Raw genomic sequence first — 22,071 nt, 5'->3', positions numbered from 1 at the left:
TGTAGTGAAGAATGCTTTAGGTAAGATAGGAGTCACTTCTTGTTGATGATGTCTGTGGATGACTGCAGTGATGTACTCAAAGAATGTTATATTTACTGGATGGCAGTAGATGGTAAAATATTCTCGTGCAACACATTAATTTTTTTCTTCTAACTATTATATGGACCCAGTCCTGGAGGTAACAATATAAAAAATATGTGAGTTTGTGATGCTCATCACAGCTCAGCAACAACGATGGGCCCTAACCAAACCCATTCTTTCATTGGCTTCTATGGTTTAAGGTCAGCCAGTTTTTTCAGTTGTAACATCTTTGTTATACATTAACAGGGACTGATAATTTTTTTTGTGCAGAAAATGAGTCGTGTACCGCAATCATACCTGAAAGAATGGTGAGGTCTTTTTTATACACATCTGTTCCACCTGCTAGGTGATAGTGATTCTGTCCACTCTCTGCCCTTCCCATTTCCATCCCCACTCTCAACTCATTCCCATCCTCCTTTCCTACTCCCAACCTATCTTCTTCCTCATTGAAGTGGGTGCTCGTTTGTCCAAAAGATACATTTCATAGCACGTTGCTTTGGGGGATCTGATCAGTTATAGCAAATTTGAGAAGGTAGAGGGCCTTGGACTTCTTGTAATTGCATCTTCCTCACAGGGATGTAGACAATTGGGTTCATCCATATATTTTCCTTCTCTTCTCACAAATAATACAGTGGTTGTACATCTTACCTTTGGCAAACAGTGAAATAAAATATTAGACTTGAAGTTCAGAAATCTCTGAAGGCTTCTTCTGATAGTAGTCTGAGAAATATGAACTGGATTCTGCACAAAATGTTCAAACTATGAAACAATTGCTCTGCCTTGTGATGTGCCAAATACCATTTGTTCACAAACAACTGTGTCCATGTATAGGCAGATGAAAAACACAACGAAGGCAGTTATCTTAGGTAACATTTCCCTTGAAGGGTATGGGAAGTGGGAGATGGGAGAAGCAGAATAAAACTTTACAAAGACCACTTTTAACTTGGAAAAGCATCACTCAGCACCTTCTTCTTAAACACTGGGCAACTCTGAGTATCACATTAGACAAAAAATTTTACTAACATCTTAGTTTATTTTCTTACAAGATTCATTATTTGGGATGTTAGGAAGCTGTTATCTGTTTAATTCAACATAATTTATTGAGTTCTCCTATCTCTGGCTAAACACCATGGGTTCTAATAATGACTAAAACTCGGCCACTGCTTTTAGACAGACAGACATTCAAATATAGACTAGTGATATGCTCAGACCACCAGAAAAAAAGGGTGCCTCATGGGGATGGGTTTAAAGCTTCCAAGAGGAAATTTCTCTGCATACGAGTAAAAGTCCATGTGGAAAAGAGACTGAGAAAATACCCTCTGTGTTCTTGATCCTTCTTCACATGTTCTGGAACCTCGTGGGCCCCTTCCTCTCTGTTTTACACTGTATCCTTTGCAGCTCTTCCAGCATTGGAATGTCCCACTGATTTGTTTTGTTGTCGTTCCATGACTGGTTGGCTGTGCTGACAAATTGGCTCCATCAAGATACACGGGATAAGTTACCAGGCCTTAATTCCATCTTGGGGGTTTCAGGCCCCAGAAGGAGAACATAAAATCATGGTGACACTCTCCTCCTTCTTCCCTCACGTACTGTTTTATTGTTCTCAGATGTGGCTTCTTCTGCTGTTTCCTCCTGTACCATCTTCCCTTTTCCTGTCAGGGCTATTTCTTCTTCTTCTAGTGTTATCTGCTTCCTCTGCTTGACTTCAGGGATCAAGAACAGGATGGAGAAATTCTCCACCCTGCCTCTGCTCCTTTATTTCTAAGGTGGTTAAGTGTTTGTCGTCGGGGGCAATTGATTTGGCATTTCCAAACAAAAAGGGGGGATGAAGGGGCATGATTCCACAATGAAATGATCTTAATGTAAGATTCCGAACATAACTGCAGAGAGCATCTGTCTTGAAGTTTGGAGTTGTCTTTGTAACCCAAGGGAAAAGCAGGGTTAGGTAAGAGGAAGACTTTAGCCATCTACCAAGATGGAGCCACCTGCACCCTGGGAGTGTCCCAGGGTCATGATTCCCTGGGGCACAGGAGCTCCCTGAGAGGAGACTGGTTCTTGGCTTCTGCCTTCACTCCTCTACCTCCTTAAGAGGCCAATTTAGGATAACTTAAATTGGAATCCAAATTACACGATCCCTAGAGGCTCCTAGGGTAGCCTGCATTCTGTATTATCTAGGGCCAGGGGGAAGAAACAATCCCAGGAAATAGGCAAACTGACCCAGGGCGGGGAGGAAACCTGCAGAAGTCTGCAAGCTGAGTGACAGCTGCTCGCCTCTTTCTGGCTGAGCCGAGCCTGATTTGCTGCAAGAGGAATACGTGATGTCTAAACGGGTGGATTTTAAAATGTCCCTTGGTCTGTGAAGTAGGCCAATCCATCCCACATTGTTGGGGCTGCAGATGCAGTTGAATGGTCTGTAATTATAGTCTAAAGAAATTGCAGACAGCAATAGAGCTAACCCAGAGCCCTCTTCTCCTTCAAAAGCCCAAGCCAAACTGTCTCCCACAGGGAATGCCTGCTTAGCCTGCCATGTCCTTACCCCTAAGACAGCACACACAGGGCAGGGCATGTTGTCAGAGTTCTAGAAGGTGACTCTGACCACCTAGCTTTTCATATCCTGCTTCATGTCTCCAGAGTGTTTGGTAACAGGCCCAGGGAACAGCAGAGACTGCATAAGTGCCATTTGTACACACAAGGAGATGCTGGTTGGGTGCTCAATCAGGGCTCCGAGTGGGTGCTCAATCAGGGTTCCCGGTGGGTGCTCAATCAGGGCTCCCAGTGGGTGCTCAGTCAGGGCTCCTGTTCTAGCACTTACTCGGCCTTTCTCCAGCTGCGTGGCCCTGGGCAGAATGACTTAATCCTCTTGAACTCAAGTTTTTTTCCTCTGCTGAAGAGGAGGTAGGACTTAAAGATCTTTCATAGAAGTCCTTCTGCTCTAACATGTGACAAATCCAAGACCTAAAGTTTGCCTCCAAAGAGACACCGCAATTTTCATCTCCCTTCAGAATTTGAACTGTGGCTTTTCTGTGAGGCTCCTGGTGAATACAAACGGGCAGTTTTCTCTTCCCATTGTGTTGTGCCGGAATTCCTCCAGCAAGGTTGAAGCTGAGCAGATTCCTGAACTGGGACCTGAGGAAGGGGCTGGGAGAGACTGTAAAAATTAAACGTGAGAGTTCTCTCTCTCCCTCCCTGGAGACAGTTCAGATAAATAAAATGTGCCAGCCACTCTGCAAAGGGATGGCCATGGAGAGCAGGCTAAAGCCATTTCTTGCATTTTCCGCTGGTGTGCTGGATCTTCAAACAGTGGCTGTAATTGAGTATTACTGAGCACGTCTCTGACCTGGCACTGTGCTACATGCATTAGCACATCGAATCCTTCAAACTACCTCCAAGTGTGGGTGGTATCATTATTCCCTCTTCACTCATGAGAGAACAGAGGTACAAAAGGGTTGAAGTGACTTATCCAAGGTAATTCAGTGGGTGAGTCAGTAGAGCTAGAATTTGAACCAGGACTTCCACTGATTTTAGAGCCCACACGCTTCTCTCTCATCTTTGCTTTAATATAGAGAAATTTCCAGTAGCAAACAGGCCCGACTCCTCTCCGCTGCCTGCCCTCCCTCTGTCCCTCTTCTCCCCACCACAGCAGTCCCCCTTATTGCCCATTGTTGATTGTACCTTCTAAACAATAGCTATTGAGTCTGGATTACATGGTAGGGCGAGCCAGGGGTGATTTTATTCACTGAAACAGAGGTCAGGCTGTGACACAAAAAGGTTAAGCGGCATTGCTGAGGTCACAGAGCCAGCTCAAAGTCAGCGACAGCACAGCTCCCAGCCCTTGATTGGGGTCCTTGCCTTTGACAGCCCCATTTAATTAGGAGAATTATTTGCATTTTCCCTCCTAGCTCTGATTTTCCACTTTACGGGCAGATACTGAAGCTCGAGGCACTGTCTTTTTCCCTGTGCCTTTTAAATGACTCAATATATCGCATGGAAACCACTGGCTCTAGAGTGAAGTTCTTGAGGCTTGTTTTCGTGTGTGACAGAGACTGTTGCCTTTTCTCAGAGAAAGACGACCACAAACGCAGCTCAGCCAGGTTGTTAAGTGAGGTCTTTTTTTAATCTTACATTTATACCGGTAAATCGACATCTGTGAGTCATAAGCTCGTTCTGGATCAGCCGTTAGTGGTCTGAATGTTTTTGCATCTACCTCCAATAAAGCATACTTTTGCCCCAAACTCACAGATTCTTTGGTTTGGTGAAGTCAAGATTTAAGAGTAGACAAAGAGCTCATTCTGGCACACTTCTGGAGAGGGAGAGTCTATCTTCAGTAGTTGAAATTAAGTGTATTATTTTTACATTTCTTTTTTATTGAGGTTGGGGTCAAGTTGAGGGAAGGGTATAAATAAAGGAGAAACTTCACGTTATTTACATACTCCATATGCTTGAGGACATTCTTGTATAAAGGTGACTATTTTCTTGATATCATTAAAGTCTAATTCCCCCACCCCTTCATTCCTGAAGTTTTCCTTGACATCCCCTTTCTATTTACCTGATATTCCCAGTCTAAAGAGTTCTAGCCCTTGGCTGGATGTCCAAGGAATGCTAAAGTCTCAGGAATGTTTAAAAATACAGTTCTGTTTGCTCACAAATGCATGAGGAGCAGTCCCCTGTACTACGAGCAAAGCAAAGAAGTAGTTCCTTCATTGATTCTTCCTGAGAGTCTTAAAAAAATCATTTAGGGTCTTGAAACATCTCCTCCGACTGGATGAAAGTCAAGGCTCACCTGCTGTTACTGTGCCGGTGGGGAAGCTGAAGGACAAGTGAAGCCGAGTGGACATGAGTGACGAGAAATAGAAGTTCTGCTCTGCCGCGAGGGTGTACAGGGCCCACCTAGAGTCAGGGTCAGTGTCATTTTTGAGTTCATCTTCATAGGCCCCAATCTTTGAATTACAGAGAATTTGTGGCCCATAGTGACCAGAAAGCTGATCGTTCCTCCATTCAGAATGTATTTAGTGAGCATCCCTCGTGTGTCAGGTATTGGACTAAGTATTTTTTTTAAAGGACCATTAAGACTTAAACGTCATTTAAAGTCCACAGAAAATATTTTGATAACTCACTTGTGTCCTAAAGGGAATAAAAGTGTCACTTGTCAAAATTTATGAGGTTAATCAAGTGTGGCATCCATCGTCCTGACTGGATTTTAGTATCTCAAATATACGAAAATACTTTAACTTGATTTCTAAATAAAGGTGGTGTGCTGCAAACCCCAATTCTTTAAGGTATTCTACTACTTTACAGGAAGTTAACCCCACTACTGAGATAATAGGCTTTATTTTTTACTTTTTAAAATAGGCTTTATTTTAATGTTAAGTTTCACATAACTTTCTTTTTTTGTCCTTATTTATTTTTTTAATGTTACATTCAAAAAATATGAGGTCCCCCTCTACTTCCCACCCCCCTCACCCCACTCCTCCCCCCATAACAACAACCTCCTCCATCACCATGAGACATTCATTGCACTTGGTGAATACATCTCTGAGCACCGCTGCCCCTCATGGTCAGTGGTCCACACCATAGCCCACACTCCCCCACGTTCCACCCAGTGGGCCATCACATAACTTTCTTAACTCCACTGATGTCATGTAGTCATCCACCGTTCATAGTAATATCCCACTTACCACAATAACTACGTTGCCACATAATCCTCATCACTTACTGTTATTGGTGCTCCTTGTCTTAAGGGAAGCTTAAACCAGATTCTAGGTTAGATGCCTACCTTCTGATAACATAATATTCATAATTAGTGTCATCTAGAAGTAATTTCCTGAAGGTCTGTATTGGCCTCTGGCTATCTCCTTGACCCTCTTATTTTATCCAACCCCATTCCTGTATTTGGACATTCATGCTTTGGAGTTTCTGTGCTTTCGGACTGGATTAGAGAAAGGACGTTTGACCAGTCAATTTGTCACTGGTAAAGAATTAGGAGGAATGTATACTTTCATTTCTAGGAGTTCATGGTGTAATCATGGTGGCTCTTTGAATGTCTAATTTTGGGGGTCTGAGCGTCACTGTTTAGGCTAACCTGGGGAAGGAAATTGAGCAGCAGACAGGGAGAGAGAGAAAGTAGCTGCTTTGAGGAAGCTGCTTTTGAAAATAGAGAAGTCCTTGCACTTGGATGAAAAAATACCAACATTTTCTTAAAACATCAACAAAACAAAATCCTCTTAATTTGCTCAGTTCTTCTACTGATGTATTCATAGTGAGCAAGGCAGGGCTGGTTCAAGAGCCTTTACCTTGCTGCTCATTTGGATGTAAAAATGTACAATTCATTCATCAGCTGTTTCCTTAAGATTTTACCAGCATCAGAAGGAGTTGTTCTTGTCATCTGGGAGCCAGCATTGTTTTCTCATAACTTTTGAAAACACAGCTAGATTACTACAGTCTTTGTTCCTTTAAAAATGGGGATTATCACATGTACATATTTTTCCTCTGGTCACCCAAGTAAGGTCGTAATCTGGAGGTTGAACCAGGAGCCAGAGATTTATTTTCTATTCCTGGCTCCTTCCCCAATTTGCTGTGGGAATCCTGCAAGTTACTAATGCTTCAAGGAGCCAAAACTGGGTTTAGATCAAGGTAAGCCAGTGTGTTATAGCTTTTAGAGGCAGAGGTTACAGTTACAGTCAAGTGAAGGGAGCTCAACACATGCTTAGAAATCTGGAAAACATTATTAAATCAGGATGACATATTTCATCTTTTAGTTTTAATCTATGATTGATCTCATTGCTTGGCTCTAGCCATACATATGTGTGACTGTATATGCACTGTTATTCTTCCTGGCTGATTAGTTAATTAGGACAAACTATCCCCATTAACAATAACCAATGTATCAGTGAATAACATGAATTATTCGTGATCATGTTTTGTTACCTAAAGTGTCAGGCGTTTCCAAATGGGACCAGGCTGTGCTTTGTGATTCTGACATGGGTGCAAATGATGCATTTCATAAATTGAAACCTCAGAGTCTCTGCATCACTTTTTTTGGTAGTGGTGGGAGGGCTGTTAGTTTTATCTGGTAGCTGAGAGTACGTGAAGCGAAAGATGAAGCTTTGGCCAGTGTTGATGTATTTAAAGGAACAGAATAATGGAGAAAAAGAAAAATATATCTTTCCCTTCTGCCCCATCCCTGCTGAAGGGTAAAGTGGAAGTTTACGGAGGCACATGACTGGTGCTGGTTTGGGGACACCTGTTTACTGACTTCCTCAGTAAAACAGGAGAACTCGGGCCTTTGTTTTGAGGGCTCCAGTAGGCTGCCTCGGGCTGAGTTCTGGTCAAGGGAACAGAAGTAAGATTTCTGCTCACTAACCCCGCGGTCAATACTTCTTAAGGTTTACACGGGTAGGTTCCGAAACACTGGAGGCGCCTCCAGAAACAATCTCGACTCCTGACTCACTAAGGGGCCAGAGCCCGACACTCAGACGCCCTCCGAGGCCACAGGCTCGGGACTCCCCTGCGTCTTCCCGCACGCACGCCGCTTCACGCACATGCCTCACGTCCTGTGTGTCAGTCCTCGTGAATGAATGATGCACACGCACTTGGAAAACTACGCTGCCAACTGGGAGGGGGGCAGGAGCTGGTGACGAAGACCTCAAGAATGCGTGCAGAATCAAGCGGACTTTCCCGAAACGATCGCGGCAGGCCGCCCCCCCCTCACCCCCCGACCCCGGCGGCCTCCCTCCCCGGCCGGGGCCGCTCCCTCAGCGGCTGCAGGAGGCAGCCCGCAGGCCCCGCGCGCTGCAACGCGGCGGCCCGGCGGACGCGGGGCGGGGCGGGGCGGGGCGGGGCGGGGCCGGCGCGGAGCTCCGCCCCACCTTCCTTTCGCTTTGGGTCGCCGCCGGCGATTGGCCGCGGGGCCCGGCCCGGCCCCGCCCCCGCCGCCGCCGCCGCGCGCCGCCCCCTGGCCGGCGGCGGGGAGGAGAGCTCCAGGCTCGGGGCGCGCAGACCCGGCGGCCCAGGCTCGGCGCCGCGAGAAACGCCCTGAAAGAGGAGGGGAGAGCGCTGAGCGAGAGAGGGAGGGAAGGAGAGCCAGGCCCCGGGAGAGCGAGGACGAACCGAGGCAGCCTGCCCCGCGGCCGAGGAGGAGAGGAGGGAGTGGGAGAGGGCGCGCACAGGGGCGGAGAGGCACCGGGAGCGCGCTCCCTTCTCCGCCAAGTGACAACTTTCCCCGGAGAGAGCGCGGGGCGCGCACCTCCGGGCGCCGGGAAAGTCAGTGGGAATTTGAGATTTTAGGGGAGAAAGTCTGATTGCCCCCCCTCCCCATTCTCTTCCCTCGTCCTGATCCCATTAAAAAAGACAAACAGCAATAACAAACGACTTGCTATAATTCCGTCTGTTCCCCCCACTCCTGGCACCATGAAGGCGGCCGTCGATCTCAAACCGACTCTCACCATCATCAAGACGGAAAAAGTCGATCTGGAGCTTTTCCCCTCCCCGGGTGAGTGGTGACTGCCGAGGCCCCCACCCCAGCTCTCGGCCCGAGGCCCGGGAACCCCTCCCTGTCGCCCCCTCCGCTGTCCCCTGCTCGCCGGTGTGTTTCTGCACCGTTGGCTGCTGGAGAGAGGGAGAGCGGAGGACTGTGGTTGGTGGCCCCTAGTCTCTTGGTTTCGGGGTATTTATTTTCACAGCTGTGCTTTTGTGGGCAGTGGGGAAAAGCATAGAATTTCCAACACTCCCATCTCCGCTCTTTAAGAATTTTCCCGATTGAGCGAGATGCCTCTGGCCTTATTCCTTAAATTCAGGGGGATGGGCTCTGCCTTAGGGGGTGTCATCCGCTGACACCGAGTGCCCCCTAATTGGAGCTGCACGGAAGGGCCCTGGGCCGTGAGAGCAGAAATGGTGTCCCCCTGGCTGGCCTGGAAGCAAAATTTCAAATCCTGTCGTGGCTCCTCGAGCTCCCTGTCACATGTCCATCAGCATGCTGTTAGCTGCTCTCTTTTGGATTCAAGGCGGGGAGATGGGTGGAGAACTGAAATTATCCTCTTAACTTGGGAAAGCGTCCTGGCTCTTTTCAAGCAGGTTACTCACTTTACCCAGTATTTCTCATCTGTCCTAAATTTGTCCTCTGGTACCAAAGATCTGTTAGGAGAGGGAAGGAAAAAAAAAAAAACCCAACAAAATACCAACATCTAATGTGTCTTTGGGTCTTTGGCTGCTGGTGTTGTCCAGCTCTTTGATTTGTACGGATTTGAGGCGGAGACGGAGAGGAGAGAAATTTCATTTTGTCTTAGACACACATTTTACCTCTGATGGACGCCTGCCCTACGGAATTCCTGAAGCAAATATTGGTTGAGAGGGAAAGATGCTTTCTTTTAGGATAGGAAATGCCAGCTGTCCTTGGCGATTAGTGATTTTGGAGGTGAAGGGATATAGAGTGCTATAGAGAGAGGGTGATGCTTTCTGGAAACAAATTAATTGCAGTAACAAGCCACTTTGCTGTGGCCGATTATCCGTAAGTTTAGCTGCTGCTCTGCGAGGTTAACACTACTTTGCCTTGGCCATACTTAGTTGCTTGTTTTAACTCTTTCTTCATCTGCTTAAAATTTTGACACAAGCTAAGCTGATGTTTTGTCATTCAGAGATCCTTCCAAAGTGTTAATAAAGAGATTTTGGCCTCATCTTCCCCTCCTGGCCCCGGAGCCCCTAACATTCAACCACAGTACTGCTGTGCCCTAAGAAGGCTGAGCTTGCTTCTTCTTGTTACAAGGCTGATGGTCGGCGCAGTGCCGAGATAAACTGAACCGTGGAGACATTTCAGGCACTTAGAGCCACAGTTCAGAAATAATACTGCTGTGATGGCTGCATTGGGGAGGGGGGGAAGCTGGAAGAAGCCAGAATAAATTCTGTTGTCACAATTGATTCAAACCATATATAGAAGTCGGTCAGAGGATGGATTCCAGGCAAAGATATAAACTCAACTAATAGGTCCTTTCCTTAAGAGTGGCTTGTTTATATGTGTGTTTATGGAGAAGAGACAGATTTGGTCATCTGGGAAATATCGTGTAGATATGTCAGTTCACATACCTACGAGGGGTCATCCATGCTGGGAATGAAAAAGAGCCCCTGCTAACACACGTTTTCAATCACAGTAAACAGCTGAAACAATTTTTTTTTAGTAATTTAATATTAATGAAATTAATGAAATTTATATTAAATTTTAGGGATTTTCAGTATATGGTGCTATTATTTCAGTTATTGATGAAAAGAAACCCTGGGCAAGTAACTTTCCTTAGCATTCCCATCTGTAAAATGAGGACAGTAAGGTCTGATGCTGCAGACAACTTCCATCATAATACATACCTTTACAGCAGCTCTCTCTCTGGTAAAAAGTTTTCTTAGCCACAGATCAGGTTTTGTAAAAGACCTTCAACCAACAAAATTTCAACTGGTCATAGAAAGTGAGCAGTCTGGTGCTATTTATTGTAATGGATTTGATTTCTGGTACTTTCTTGGAGGAGAAATCAAGAGAGAAACTTGGAAAAGTATATAGAACATAATAAGTACGTTTGTCGAGAAGCTCAGTAGCTGAAATGTGACTCTGTACCCATACTTCAAAGAGGAAAATAAAGGCCCAGAGAAGAGAAGTAACTTACCTAAAAATGTCTGGTAAGCCACTGGCTGAAAGAAAATCAATCCCAGTTTCTAACTTCTCAGCATGTTTTCCCGTGAGTAATATTGAAAGTTACCTTTGAAAAACGTGGCAAAGAAAGTTCAATTAAGACTTAAGCTCGCAGGTGGAAAGATGGACGCAGCATTGGCCAGAACTGCCTGTTTTTTTTTTTTTTTTTTTTTCATTTGTTGGTGGAAGGATAAGACGTTGGCTAAATAGGGATTTGCTTTGCCCATCAGACCATAGAGGACACGTGTTTAAAGTTTAACTTCTCACTGTGTGGCTTTGTATCCACAGTGGTGACTTAACTATTTGTCCGAATGATTTCTTTGGGTTGTTTTGTTTCCCATGTGTGGAGACAACTAGCTTGGGACCTTATCTGGCTGAAATGATTAAACCAGGCTTTCCCCCTTGGAGAGGTGAGAGCCCGAGAAAGGTGATATGGAGACAGGGTGCCAAAGCAGGAGGAAAGACCTGGGTTATTTACCTGTCTTTGTGCTAGGACTTAGTCAAGATCTTTTACTCACCTTTATTCACCTCCCGTCTATGGGGAGACCCCACAGGATTTTTGGCTTCATTTAGTACCAAATGAAGAAATACCTTGAAACAACACTGGAATTGGATTTTCTTTGTGAGTGTGCATGGGGTATCCCGTTTTGAACGCCTCAGTGCAAATGCGAGGTTCTCGGACCTTAAAGAGGCTAAAAACATAATCGGCGATGGAGCGTCCATCAAATTTTCTCCTGGTGGGCCCCCTTCTTGGGGGTGTGTGTGTGGGGGGTGTGTGCCAAAGCAAATACCTTCCAAGCTGCTTAATTTTTTCCCTTCCTTTCCCGCTTCACCTTCTTGGTGAGGCGAGCATAACACCCGGAGAAGGGCCGGAGTTCTAATTCTAGATGTGGGCACCTTTTGCAAGGATCGAAGGATCAGCGACTCCCACTCCCCCGGCCCCTGGTCTCCTTCCCCCCGCCCGGCAGAGGGTGTCATTGGACCTGCATTGTCCTTAGAGAGGAGAAGCAGCTTGGTACCTTTCCCAGCTTGGTCAGTCTTTGTGTCTTCATCAATGTCCACAAGAAAGAGGGACAGAGATAGCGCAGATTTGGTCCTGTTCGAACTTCTCACTGTGCTCCCAGATCCCGACTTAACCACGCGCCTCTAGCGGGTGAAGAGGGGGGTGGTTGAAAGCAGGGCCTCTGGCGCCAACCTGTCTGGATTTGAATCGCAGTTCTGCCCCTTACAAGCTGTGTGACTTGGGACAAGTTACTTAATCTCTCTGGGCACTGGTTCCTGTGTCTGTAAAACAAGTGTAGTAATAGTTCTACCTCATAGGGTTGGTATGAGGAATAGGATGGTTTATATGTATGACTGTCTATTTAACAGTTAACTAGAAAACAAACCAACAAAAAATGACCTTGGCCAGGGTGCTCGAAATGTTTGGTAGGGGACACGGCTGCATTATGCACCTGTCCTCATCTCTTATTTGAGAGGGAAAGGTGGATAAAATTAAAGAGAACCTTTTCACCTGCTTAGCTGAGATTTCACGTCTACAAAGCTTGGTTCGATGCCTCTGAGCACAGTGAACCAGGTAACTTTCAGAGAGCCGGAGAATCTCGAGGTCCTAGCCAAAGGCACAGGGACTGATCAGTTATTTTGGGTGGGTAGAGAATGTCAGTGTCACCCTAGAGCAGGAAGACCCACCAGGACTAGGGCAGCAGCCCATTTGCAGGGTTGCTGGAGAAGTCGAGGTTTTCAGATCCATAGGGTTGAGAAATGCATCATGTCCGGTGGTTCTAAAGGATCTCACGTTTTATTTATTTATTTGGTTGGCAGAGCTTGCATTCCTGGCATTTTTGGTTGGTGTGTATTGCTGTTTTTTTTTAGTCTGTGTAACTTTCTTCTTCTCTCTTAAAGAGGTCAGACCACCCTGTAGGAGCATCATGTCCTTCTGGGAGACAAACCGGCCCGGGGTCCACCTCCCAGAACCCAGCTTGCTCGGGACCCCGTCAAAACCTCTGCAAAACCGAGAGCTGGTTAGTGTAGCTCTGGAGTGTTCAGGAAAGAGCACTTCCCACGTTTCAAAGAGCGCAGATAATTCGACAGTGGCTGGAGTGAGAGTAGATCACGGACCCCTCTCTGGGTTGGGGTCTGCAGAACCCATGGAGAGCACCTGCTCCGGTGTCGTGCTGCTGGCTGGTGTGGGCGAAGCACATACTGAGCCAGCCTGGGTGCCAGGTACTTTCACACAGAGCAGCTCTTTTGAGTTTCACACCAACTCTGGAAGAGGGGGAGGTAATTATTTGATCCATTACCCAGAGGTTGGAAATGGTATTCAGAGAGTGCATCATTTGCTTAAGGCCACAATGTTAGAAACTAGCTTGCAAACTGAAGAGACACTGTAGGCCTTTCAGTCCTACAGCAAAAGTGCCATGCTATTCTCAGCATCTAGAGGATAACCCAGGGGCGCGTGAGAGAGCTGTCACGGGTGGGAGCGCTGGAGAGGTAGGGGCCCTGCTGGTTTCGATGATCTCCCTAGTCCCCAGGTGTTTGGGATGGCTGGGGGAAAGGCCCTGCCCGGTGGGCTCCTCCAGGCCTGGTGGCCAGGTGTGCTGCTTTAGAAAGGTGCCTCAGGGTTCTCAAACAAGGCTTACGAAGCTGAGAGCCAGGGTCTTGTTTTTCCAATGGCTTCCAGATGTCCTTCGCTCCCCGGCAGGTGGGAAGGTGATTGTGTTCACTCCCAAGGCCACAGCCTTCCCTGCGCCTCCCACTTCTTCCCGTTTTACCTCTTTCAGCACTGCCGAGGCTCTGCCTATCGTCTCCCTCGCAATGGGGATGCTGAGAGACACACATCAGCACCCTGGTCATTTTCCTAATACAGCTGTGGTTTGATTTTCCTCTAAGCATCGGGTTTATGGTATGGTTCTAAAAGAGAGCCTAGGCAACTGCATTTGCAGTCTAGGCAGCAAATCAGTTTTATTTTATTTTTTTTTCCTACAATTTAGTTTGTTTTTTTAAAAGTCCTGTTCATGTGTCAGGGCATGCGTGTTTGGACTCTGTGTTTCTATCTAGCTGCTCTGTAATGAAAGGCTGGTCTCACTTCTCTCTTCAGTGCGAATCTCCAGACGTGTTTGCCTCTGTGTTCACAAACTCTAGCTCTACACTTTGCGTACAGCTGTTAATATTTCATAACTCAAGGTTAGGAGTGTCAAGGTTAGTGCCCCCATGAATCATTTTTACTTGTCACATGTCTATAGCTACTTTTTGCTTGTGCAGGTTGGTCGAAGAGACTTTTTTTTCCCAAAACTTCAATGGGTGATTTGCAAATTGCATAAAGAGGCTGTTTCTACTTGGCTACTTTTCTGAAGCCCTGCGCCTGGCTGCTTTACTTTTTTTAAAATTGTATTTAATAATCTCCTTGCAGATGCAGAAAGAACCTGGTCGGTAGTGTAGACTGGGGTAGATCCAGTTTCACTGGCAAAGAGCCATGCTTCCAGCCAAACTCAAAATATTGTTGTTTAAGCAATAAATATTTATTGATTATTTGGCCTACTTGTTCATATTTCCCAGGTGCTTTCCAGTTTCTGCTGCTTGAGTTTAAGCCTGTCAAAGTTTGGTTTCTCAGAATTGTAAAATGCAGACCCAGATAGTGCTTTGGAAATTTTTAGGCTACTGGAGTTCAGATCTTGCTGGTTTATAGACAGTGAAATCCTATAATTTGCCATTCAAACTCGCACACTTTTGAAAGTGTAAAGGGGTGCATTTAAGAATTACACCAGCACAATAGACATAAACTGGGACTGTGGGAGCAAAAGCGGGTCACCCACTTAGGTGCTAAATTAGGAAGAGATCACATTTTCTAATATCGACTTCAATTGCTAATCTTTAGGATTTAGACCATCCAAAGCAAGCTAATAGGACCAGGCTGAGAGGCTGAAGCTGTTCAGTTCAATGTGGTTTCCTCCAACCTATATTTTTAAATTTGCTTTTGACGCATAATGTATTTCTCAGAGCCTGAGAAACAACTCAGAATCAACCTCAAACAAGTTTACTTCAAGCATTTGAAACCAAGGTAGCTTTGGGTAACTATGATAAGCCGTTGAATTTTGCTTTGCAAGGTTTTGCGGGGGAACTGTAAACTTTCTGCAGGTAGTGTGTGTGTGTGCCCGCACACGTGTGTATGAGAAAATAAACTTCTGAGTGGGGTAAATGCCATATTTCACAAGAGAGGACAATTCAGTTTTGTTTTGTTTTGTTTTGTTTTAATGTTTACCTAAGATGAGAAGTTTTAGTCTTAGGGTCACAAGGGGCAAAAAAAGATTTTTTGTACCCTTGAATTGGGTGACAACAGACACAAAAGTTAAAAATCAAAAACCAAACCCCTCCCTTAATTCTTGAGGATACCAAAGGGGATGGTAGGGAATGATGGGTTCAGTTGAAATATCACTTTTGGTTAAAAGAGGAAGAAGATGAAGGATGGCAGAAAAAAGGTAAAAAAAAGTATGACAGAATGAATGAAAGAAAGAATAAAAGTTAAGAATGAGAAAAGGAATGAAAGGATTTAGTGATATTTCATAGATTTTTAGAAAAGTCCTCATATCCTTATAGAGACCAAGCATTGCCTTGCCTAGGAGTCCCAGCCTTAGGCGGCTGGGTTGGTGGCCAGGTTTCCAGTCTGTGTGATCATTTCTAAAAGCGTTAAGTGCTTCATGGGTGTGTGGCTGGTCAGGACAACTCTGCTGAAACATTCTCTGTGTTCTAGGTACTTCTGTAGTTAGAAGTGCAGGAGGACCAGGGCTTGAATTTATGGGAATAGGTGTGGGTCAACGATTATTTACATTTTATGGGCCTTTTCCTATCCATTCTGGACTAGAATGGTTTCATGGATCAGCTTCATAAAGAACATGGGCATTTCAGAAGCATTCGAAGGCAGACTAAGAGCAGGGAGAGCATTACTTTACTTCAGGTATAGAGAACAGCATGGGAAGGATGCTGATAATTTGGAGTGAAAGAAAGACTCACATAAACACAAAGAAGAATACCTTGGTTGCAGAATGGGAGATAGAAGGGAATGTGAGGCCAGGACCTGTGTGTGACATTTTGAATCCTAGGCTAGAATTTGCCTTTAAAAGTAGGGGCATTTTAAGGAAAGAGCAGTGTTGTTGAATAGGCTTTTGAGAAAGGTTTATTTTTTTTTAAAGCATTACTTTTCCTCCCACTCATGCTGTTAGTTGTTAAAACCTCCGTATCAGTTTATCAGAATAAGCGTTAAACCTCAAAGAAGATGACAAAGTCAATCAGGTACATATTTTCAAGGTCCAAATGGAAAATAAAGATCCTAGGTCAGGCAAGAGAATCTCCTAAACATCGTGTTTGTAGAGACGTGGGTTTTTTATTTTTTAAATTTTTCCTGAAGCACTTAGAAACTTCTACTATATGCCAGGAACTATACCTGCCCTCAATTAATTGCATTTTATGAGATGATTGCTTTGTGCCAGGGCTATTCACTATTTTTTTTCTATTTATTTTATTTCTTATGGTGTGACTTTCTTTTTTTTCCTTTATTTTCTTTTAAATGTTACATTAAAAAAATGAGGTCCCCATATACCCCCTCCATTCACTATTTATCACTCATGTTTGAAATAAGAGGGTATTGTTGAGTTTAATTTAAAAATACCCTTCAGACGGTTTCAGAAATTTTCTGTGGAAGAATTGTCATGCGATTGATCTTTATACATTTGGTATTTATGCATTGTTCCTATTTGATTTTGCTTGCCTAAAATTTAAGGGAATCCTATCCATTAGGCATAGGTTGTCTTTCCTTTTTCTGGCCCTGGTCTTCTTCACCGGTCAAATAGATCAGTTGGAGAAGATGATTGATAAGGTGCCTCCTGACACTCATGCTCTAGGGCTCTGGGTGGCATTTAAAATGAAGGCTTGGAGAGGATGCAGCCTGTCAGTCAAGAAGTAGGCAAAATGGGGGTGTTTTCACCCTCATCCCTGAATCCTGCTAATCATCGAGGCGTTTTGCATACCTCTGTGGAGGGCAACTTTCAGAGGGAGCTGTAGGCTTTGCCTGCAGGTGGGGAAACCGAGGCACATTGTCCAGGGCTGCCCCTGGACCAGGGCTCATGCCTTCCTCTTGGTCTCCCTCCAGGAAGCAGCTTCCTTTTCCCCCCGGGGCTTTCAGACAGCGGAAAGCAGCCCCCCTGCGGGGTCTGATCTGGAGGAAGGAGATGGAGGTTGGGGGTCCGGGAGGTGAAGCCCCCGGCCAGCTGCATCCTCAGGGCTGAGCGTGTGGTCTGAGTCATGACCTGGTTTCATCCACGGCTGCCCCTCCTGGTGCAGCGCGCGGTCTGTAAACATTCCCCTCCCGCGGCAGGAATGCACGCTGCTATGGGCCATCTGGGCGCCTCTTCCTGGCACACCCGGCGTGCTGGGGCCCTGCCTCCCGGTTTGTACGGAGGTGTCGGGGCAGCAGCCAGCCGCGCCTTCAGCAGGACAGGCTGCCCCGTGCCGTCAGGGGCCGCTTTGGTTTGCCAGGCAGCCCCGAGGCGGTGGCCACTGTGCCTCGGGGGGTGGGACGCGTGGGCCACCGAGCTTTCTACAGGCTGCTCTTGCGGCAGTGGAAGAGCCTACCTAGCTGGCACCCGGCTGCTCTGTGACTTCTCATTTTGTCAAGGCGATTTCTCTATGTCGAGAAAGGTCCGTTGCATTTACCCTTTTCTTTCTGAAGCAGGGACCTAAGTTCACCATGCCCGTTTGGGGGGAAAACAAGGACTGTCACTGCTGGCTCAGGGCAGTTTATCGCTCAGTGAATGTGCTTCTGCAGCCACTTCTCTCCACCTTTTGTACTTTTCTTTGAAGTTATTGGGTGCTAACTTTGCGCCAAGAACCTTGCTATCTTCCCCTGATCCCTAGTAGCTAAGCATTATTCCCATTATTCCCATTTCCTAGAGAATAAACTGAGAGGTTTGCTAGGTTGCCAGGTCTCACAGCTGGTGTGGGGTGGCAAGGGGCTGGAGATGGATTCAAACCTATCTGTATCTAACTCTAAAATTCTGTGTCAGTTGCCTTCCGATTCCCCCAAATACCTGGTGTTTATTGACTACGAGCAAACACTGAGATCTGTTTCTGAATGTTATCTACCAGTTCACCTCAGTACCTGGAGATAACCTTAGCAGCACTTTACAGTTTGCTGTGTGGTTTCACCTGTGTACCCTCATTTGAGCCTCACAGTGGTCCTCTGAGGTAAAGACATTTTACAAATGAGAAAACTGCAGAGCAGCGATGCTAAGTTACTTTCCCAAGGTTATATGGCAAATAAGTGGCAGAATTTGAACAGGATGTCAATTTCTACAAAGCCTCTGACATTTCTGGCCAGCCACACTCATTTTAAGTATTTCTTTGATGTGATGAGTTCCTGGTGCATGCAATTGAATTAAAAGGAAAAACAAAACAAAACACAGCAATCCCCTAAACAAAAAGCATTAGCTTGAAACCAGATATGTCAGCATGGCACGCTCTTCCCATTTAATGGATTCAACACAGCCTGCTAAGTGTTGAGCTCTGAGCAGTCTTCCAAGATCACTCTGGCACAGCTATCTTGAAAGGTGGCACAGACGCCCACGATGCCAACCCACTGATCAGACTTTTAGTAGGTGGCAAGTTAGTTCTGTTTCAAGAAGTGAAAAAAGTGTGAATTACCTCACAGGCTACTGGACAAAAATGCCATTTCCTTCTAGGGCAACTTGGTGTCGAACTTTGAGAAATATGTATTCTTTTTGAAATCTGAGTAGGATTTGAAAATAATTCCTATCCAACCTCTACTCCATTCTGCTGAGCTATAATCCAATTGCTTGGCTCTTCTGTGCCTCGGTTTACCCCCTTTGGCAAATGAGGTCCATTTTACTGAGTAGCAGAGACTTTATTTAGGGAGCTGCAAGAGTGCTTCTGGAGAAAAAGAAAACAACAAAAAACCAAAACATAAAAACCTTTGCAGCTCACAATCTGTGTTATGGGAGAGAGTTTTGCCAAAGATATAAGAATTAACTTCTTAGATAAATGATGTTTTCTCTCTCCTCAATTAGTTCTCTTTAGGGGCAGAGGGCATGTGCTCTGACACCAGATATGATCCACTAGGAGTATAGCAAAGTTTAATTAGATGATTCACCCTAATCAATGAAATGAGCTTTCTTTAGCAACAAAAGTGAAGGCTGCCCCATCCCACGCCCCCATCACTCCCCTTCATGCTTTACTTTTTGGCCATTCTGAAAACTAAAACATCATTCCAAGGCCACATGGTGGCAGGTCGTCACATTGAGAGGTCTCTGCTCGGCCTGTTGCTGTTTCCTTGGGAGTGGGTGTAAATCCTAAGCAGGCAGCAGTGTTTGGGGGCCTCTGAATTATTGGGGGAAGATGAGGTGGGAATAAGATCTAAGGAGTGCCTATCTGATTGTCATGAAAATGGAGATCATAGTTTTAGGTGTGGCACTTTTGCATCTGGATACTAACTTCAGTGCTTGCCAGGAAAGTTTCCTTCTTATAAAGTAAATCCTTATATGACTCCTCAAATTGGGGTCTGGGCCTCTGGCTTAGTGCTCTCCATTTATGAATACGTTTGGATCAGGCCTAAGGGTCCTTGGCCTTGCCTTTGACTATTGTCGAACATTTTCCTTGCTATAGACTGGACAAGTTCACCCATAGGTGATCGTCCTAATACTTTCTTTCTATTTTTTTTTTGCCTGGTGTGAGAATGAGGATACCTGGGACTGCTTGTAGCCTTGGATGGTTCCTGATAGCCACATCTCTGCATCATGTCCATATTCCTCTTTGGTTAAGGAAGCACCTTTTGTTCGAAGAGTGTGGGAGGGCTAATGAGTTAACGTTTAGAAAGTACTCTAGAGTCATTGGTAATGCAAGAAGAACATATTAAATTGGTGAGAGATGATTTGGAGTGTCAGTGCTTAATGCATATGAACTGCCTCAGGGTGAGTCATGTATATACAGGAAATGCATCCTTGATTTCACCTAAGATCAAGAGTTCAGATCTACACCTTCCTTGTCTCCTAATGGAAACCAAACACTTTCTTCAGAACTGCCATGAGCCTGTTTTTGGTCTCCGTGCAGATCTATGTTTCAGTTTGGAAGAGTGAGAGAAGTGAAACTAATATTTTTAGAGTGCCTACTATGTGGCAGGTACTTTGCAAAGTGCTCTACAAAAATGATCTCTTATCTTCAGACAACCCGATGAGGTTGGTGTTTTAATCTCCTTTGTAGAGAGAAGAAACGGAGTCTTAGGAAGGTTCAAATAATTTGTCCAAGGCCATAGAGTTTTCAAACCACAAATCTGAAACTTGATTCTTTCTAACTACAAAGTCCTACCTACTTAGACAGAATCTGCTTGGGGAGATACTTTGTTAACATCCTCAAAAGAGGCTTTGATTCCTGGCATGGGCTTCTATATAATAGATCTCTTTTAGATGCCTCATTATATCAGCATAAGGAAGAAACATTTAGTTCATCTATAAATACCATTGGGATGTGGAGTACAGGGAAAATGAAAAATAGAAGTATATATAGTTCACATAATTTCTACTGTGCATTTTCAAATTCCAAACAGATAAGCGAACAGCAGCTGATGAAGTTTACTAAACTTGCATACAGATTGGTGCTTTGGCCCCCATTTTCCAGATTGGGAAATTGAGGAATGAAGTAAGAGCTCCACCCATGCTGAGAATTCTCCAGGGAGGGGATATTCAGAGGCACAAGTCTAGGCCTTGAGGCCACTTGATGCAACAAGAATGTTTATAGAAAAAGAAGCACACGCATGGAATGAATCAACATCTACGAGGTAGACCTAGAACTAACCTCTGAGGCAATTGAATTTTTTTTTTTTTTTTTTTTTAATAAAATATCTATTTCTGGATTTCTGAGGGCCTGTCTTGGGGCTTCTCGGATTTTCTCTGCCCTCACCCATACTGTTTTGGGATATATGGGCTGGAAGGGAGAACTTTGACATTTCAGGCTGGCTGCACTTCTCCAAACAATCCTGGGTGCTGGGGGAAGGAGAGAACAACTTGTTTTTTAGATGCATTTGGGCCCTGGAGACTGGCCCTTGATTCACAAGACTTTGATCAGCATGTGCTGCTTAGTGGCATGGGACAGACAGTGAGCCACGCACAGAGATGAGTCAAGTCTCCAGTTGCCCCCAACTGCCTTGCTTTGGAAGAAGAGAATATTTTCAGTGTTTTTTTCTGGGCAAACCAGTTCCAAGGAATTCATATTTATATTTCCAGAAGCTGTGCAAGATACACACTAGGCTTGTCCTTCCCACACTAGTCACAAATCTATTTGGGAAACCTCTCAAAATACCTGTTCTAGTGGAGCCTAAAAGCAGTTCACCTTGCTTTACTATCAGCGTTTGGTTCTCACATTTATCAAGGTGTCCTTGTGCGTTTACCTATGCCACAAGATTCTTACCTTAATCGTAGGATAGAGATGAATCTTCATTTTTCCCCTTTGGCACATGGCACCAGTGAGTGAAAAGGAAGGGATTTACATTGACTTTGATGCAGAGTAAGTAAGCTTTGTCCCTAAATATCACAGCCTGTCATTCATCGTATTGGCTGCAGTGGTATTCTCACTGGATGCAGTGGTGTCATGGAAAGAGCTTTGGAGTAAGCCAGAAGCATTTGAATTCAGGCGTGCTGCTGACTACCTTGTCTCAGGCAACTTATTTAACTCCCTAAATGTAGTTTTTCTCTTCCTTGCCGTGGAAATGATCATAACAAAGAACTTTTAGAGCTATGGTAGGGGTCGGAGATAATTCCTGTGAAATACTTTTTCACGGCTGCTGGATCTCCATAAGTGGTATTTTATCATTTTCTCGTAGGGTACCACATTCTGTACAAACGTTCATTACTGTTGACACTGTTATTGCTTCAATGGCTGTTAAAACTGTGGTTACTGTTAACCTGGTTACGGAAAATTTTCCACTTGACACCCCCAGACCGAGTGGGCCGCTGTGGCCAGCACATTGTTTTCTTCCTCTCCCTGAGCAAACTTGAGTTAGGGGCAGGTCAGGCTTCCCAGCCTAAAGCAGGATTTTCAGGCATTATCCCTGCCCCCTGGGCAAGGCTATTGCTTAGGATGGCCGTTATCAGGATATAGGGTTATTTTAATTGGTGAGTTACTCTTCTCTTTTCTCTGCCACCTTTCCCTTTCTGGGAAGTCACCAAGGCACGGAAGGTTTACTCTCTTGACAATGCAGCAAGCTAGTGGTGAAGCCAGAATCAGAGCTTCCCTCCCTCCGCTGTCACTTCCCGAACCAGGCT

At 45.2% G+C, this 22,071-nt stretch overlaps 1 protein-coding gene across 5 annotated transcripts in view; it reads left to right on the top strand.

The window, feature by feature from the left end:
• The window catches only part of ETS1 (ETS proto-oncogene 1, transcription factor), a 128,992-nt gene that overhangs the window by 57,780 nt on the left and 49,141 nt on the right, over positions 1–22,071 (top strand). The window contains exon 1 of one of the 5 annotated variants that reach the window (XM_004453813.5): positions 8,009–8,569. The exons of the other annotated variants lie outside the window; for them this stretch is intronic. Within the exon in view, the coding sequence (XP_004453870.1) occupies positions 8,488–8,569 (82 nt within the window). The 5' untranslated portion in view covers positions 8,009–8,487. Of the gene's footprint in view, positions 1–8,008; positions 8,570–22,071 lie in introns of those variants that run through there. 5 annotated transcript variants of the gene reach the window in all.

The sequence above is a fragment of the Dasypus novemcinctus genome, chromosome 27, assembly GCF_030445035.2.
Source record: "Dasypus novemcinctus isolate mDasNov1 chromosome 27, mDasNov1.1.hap2, whole genome shotgun sequence".
Taxonomy (NCBI): domain Eukaryota; kingdom Metazoa; phylum Chordata; class Mammalia; order Cingulata; family Dasypodidae; genus Dasypus; species Dasypus novemcinctus.
This window is presented reverse-complemented; position numbering and strand designations above follow the sequence as displayed.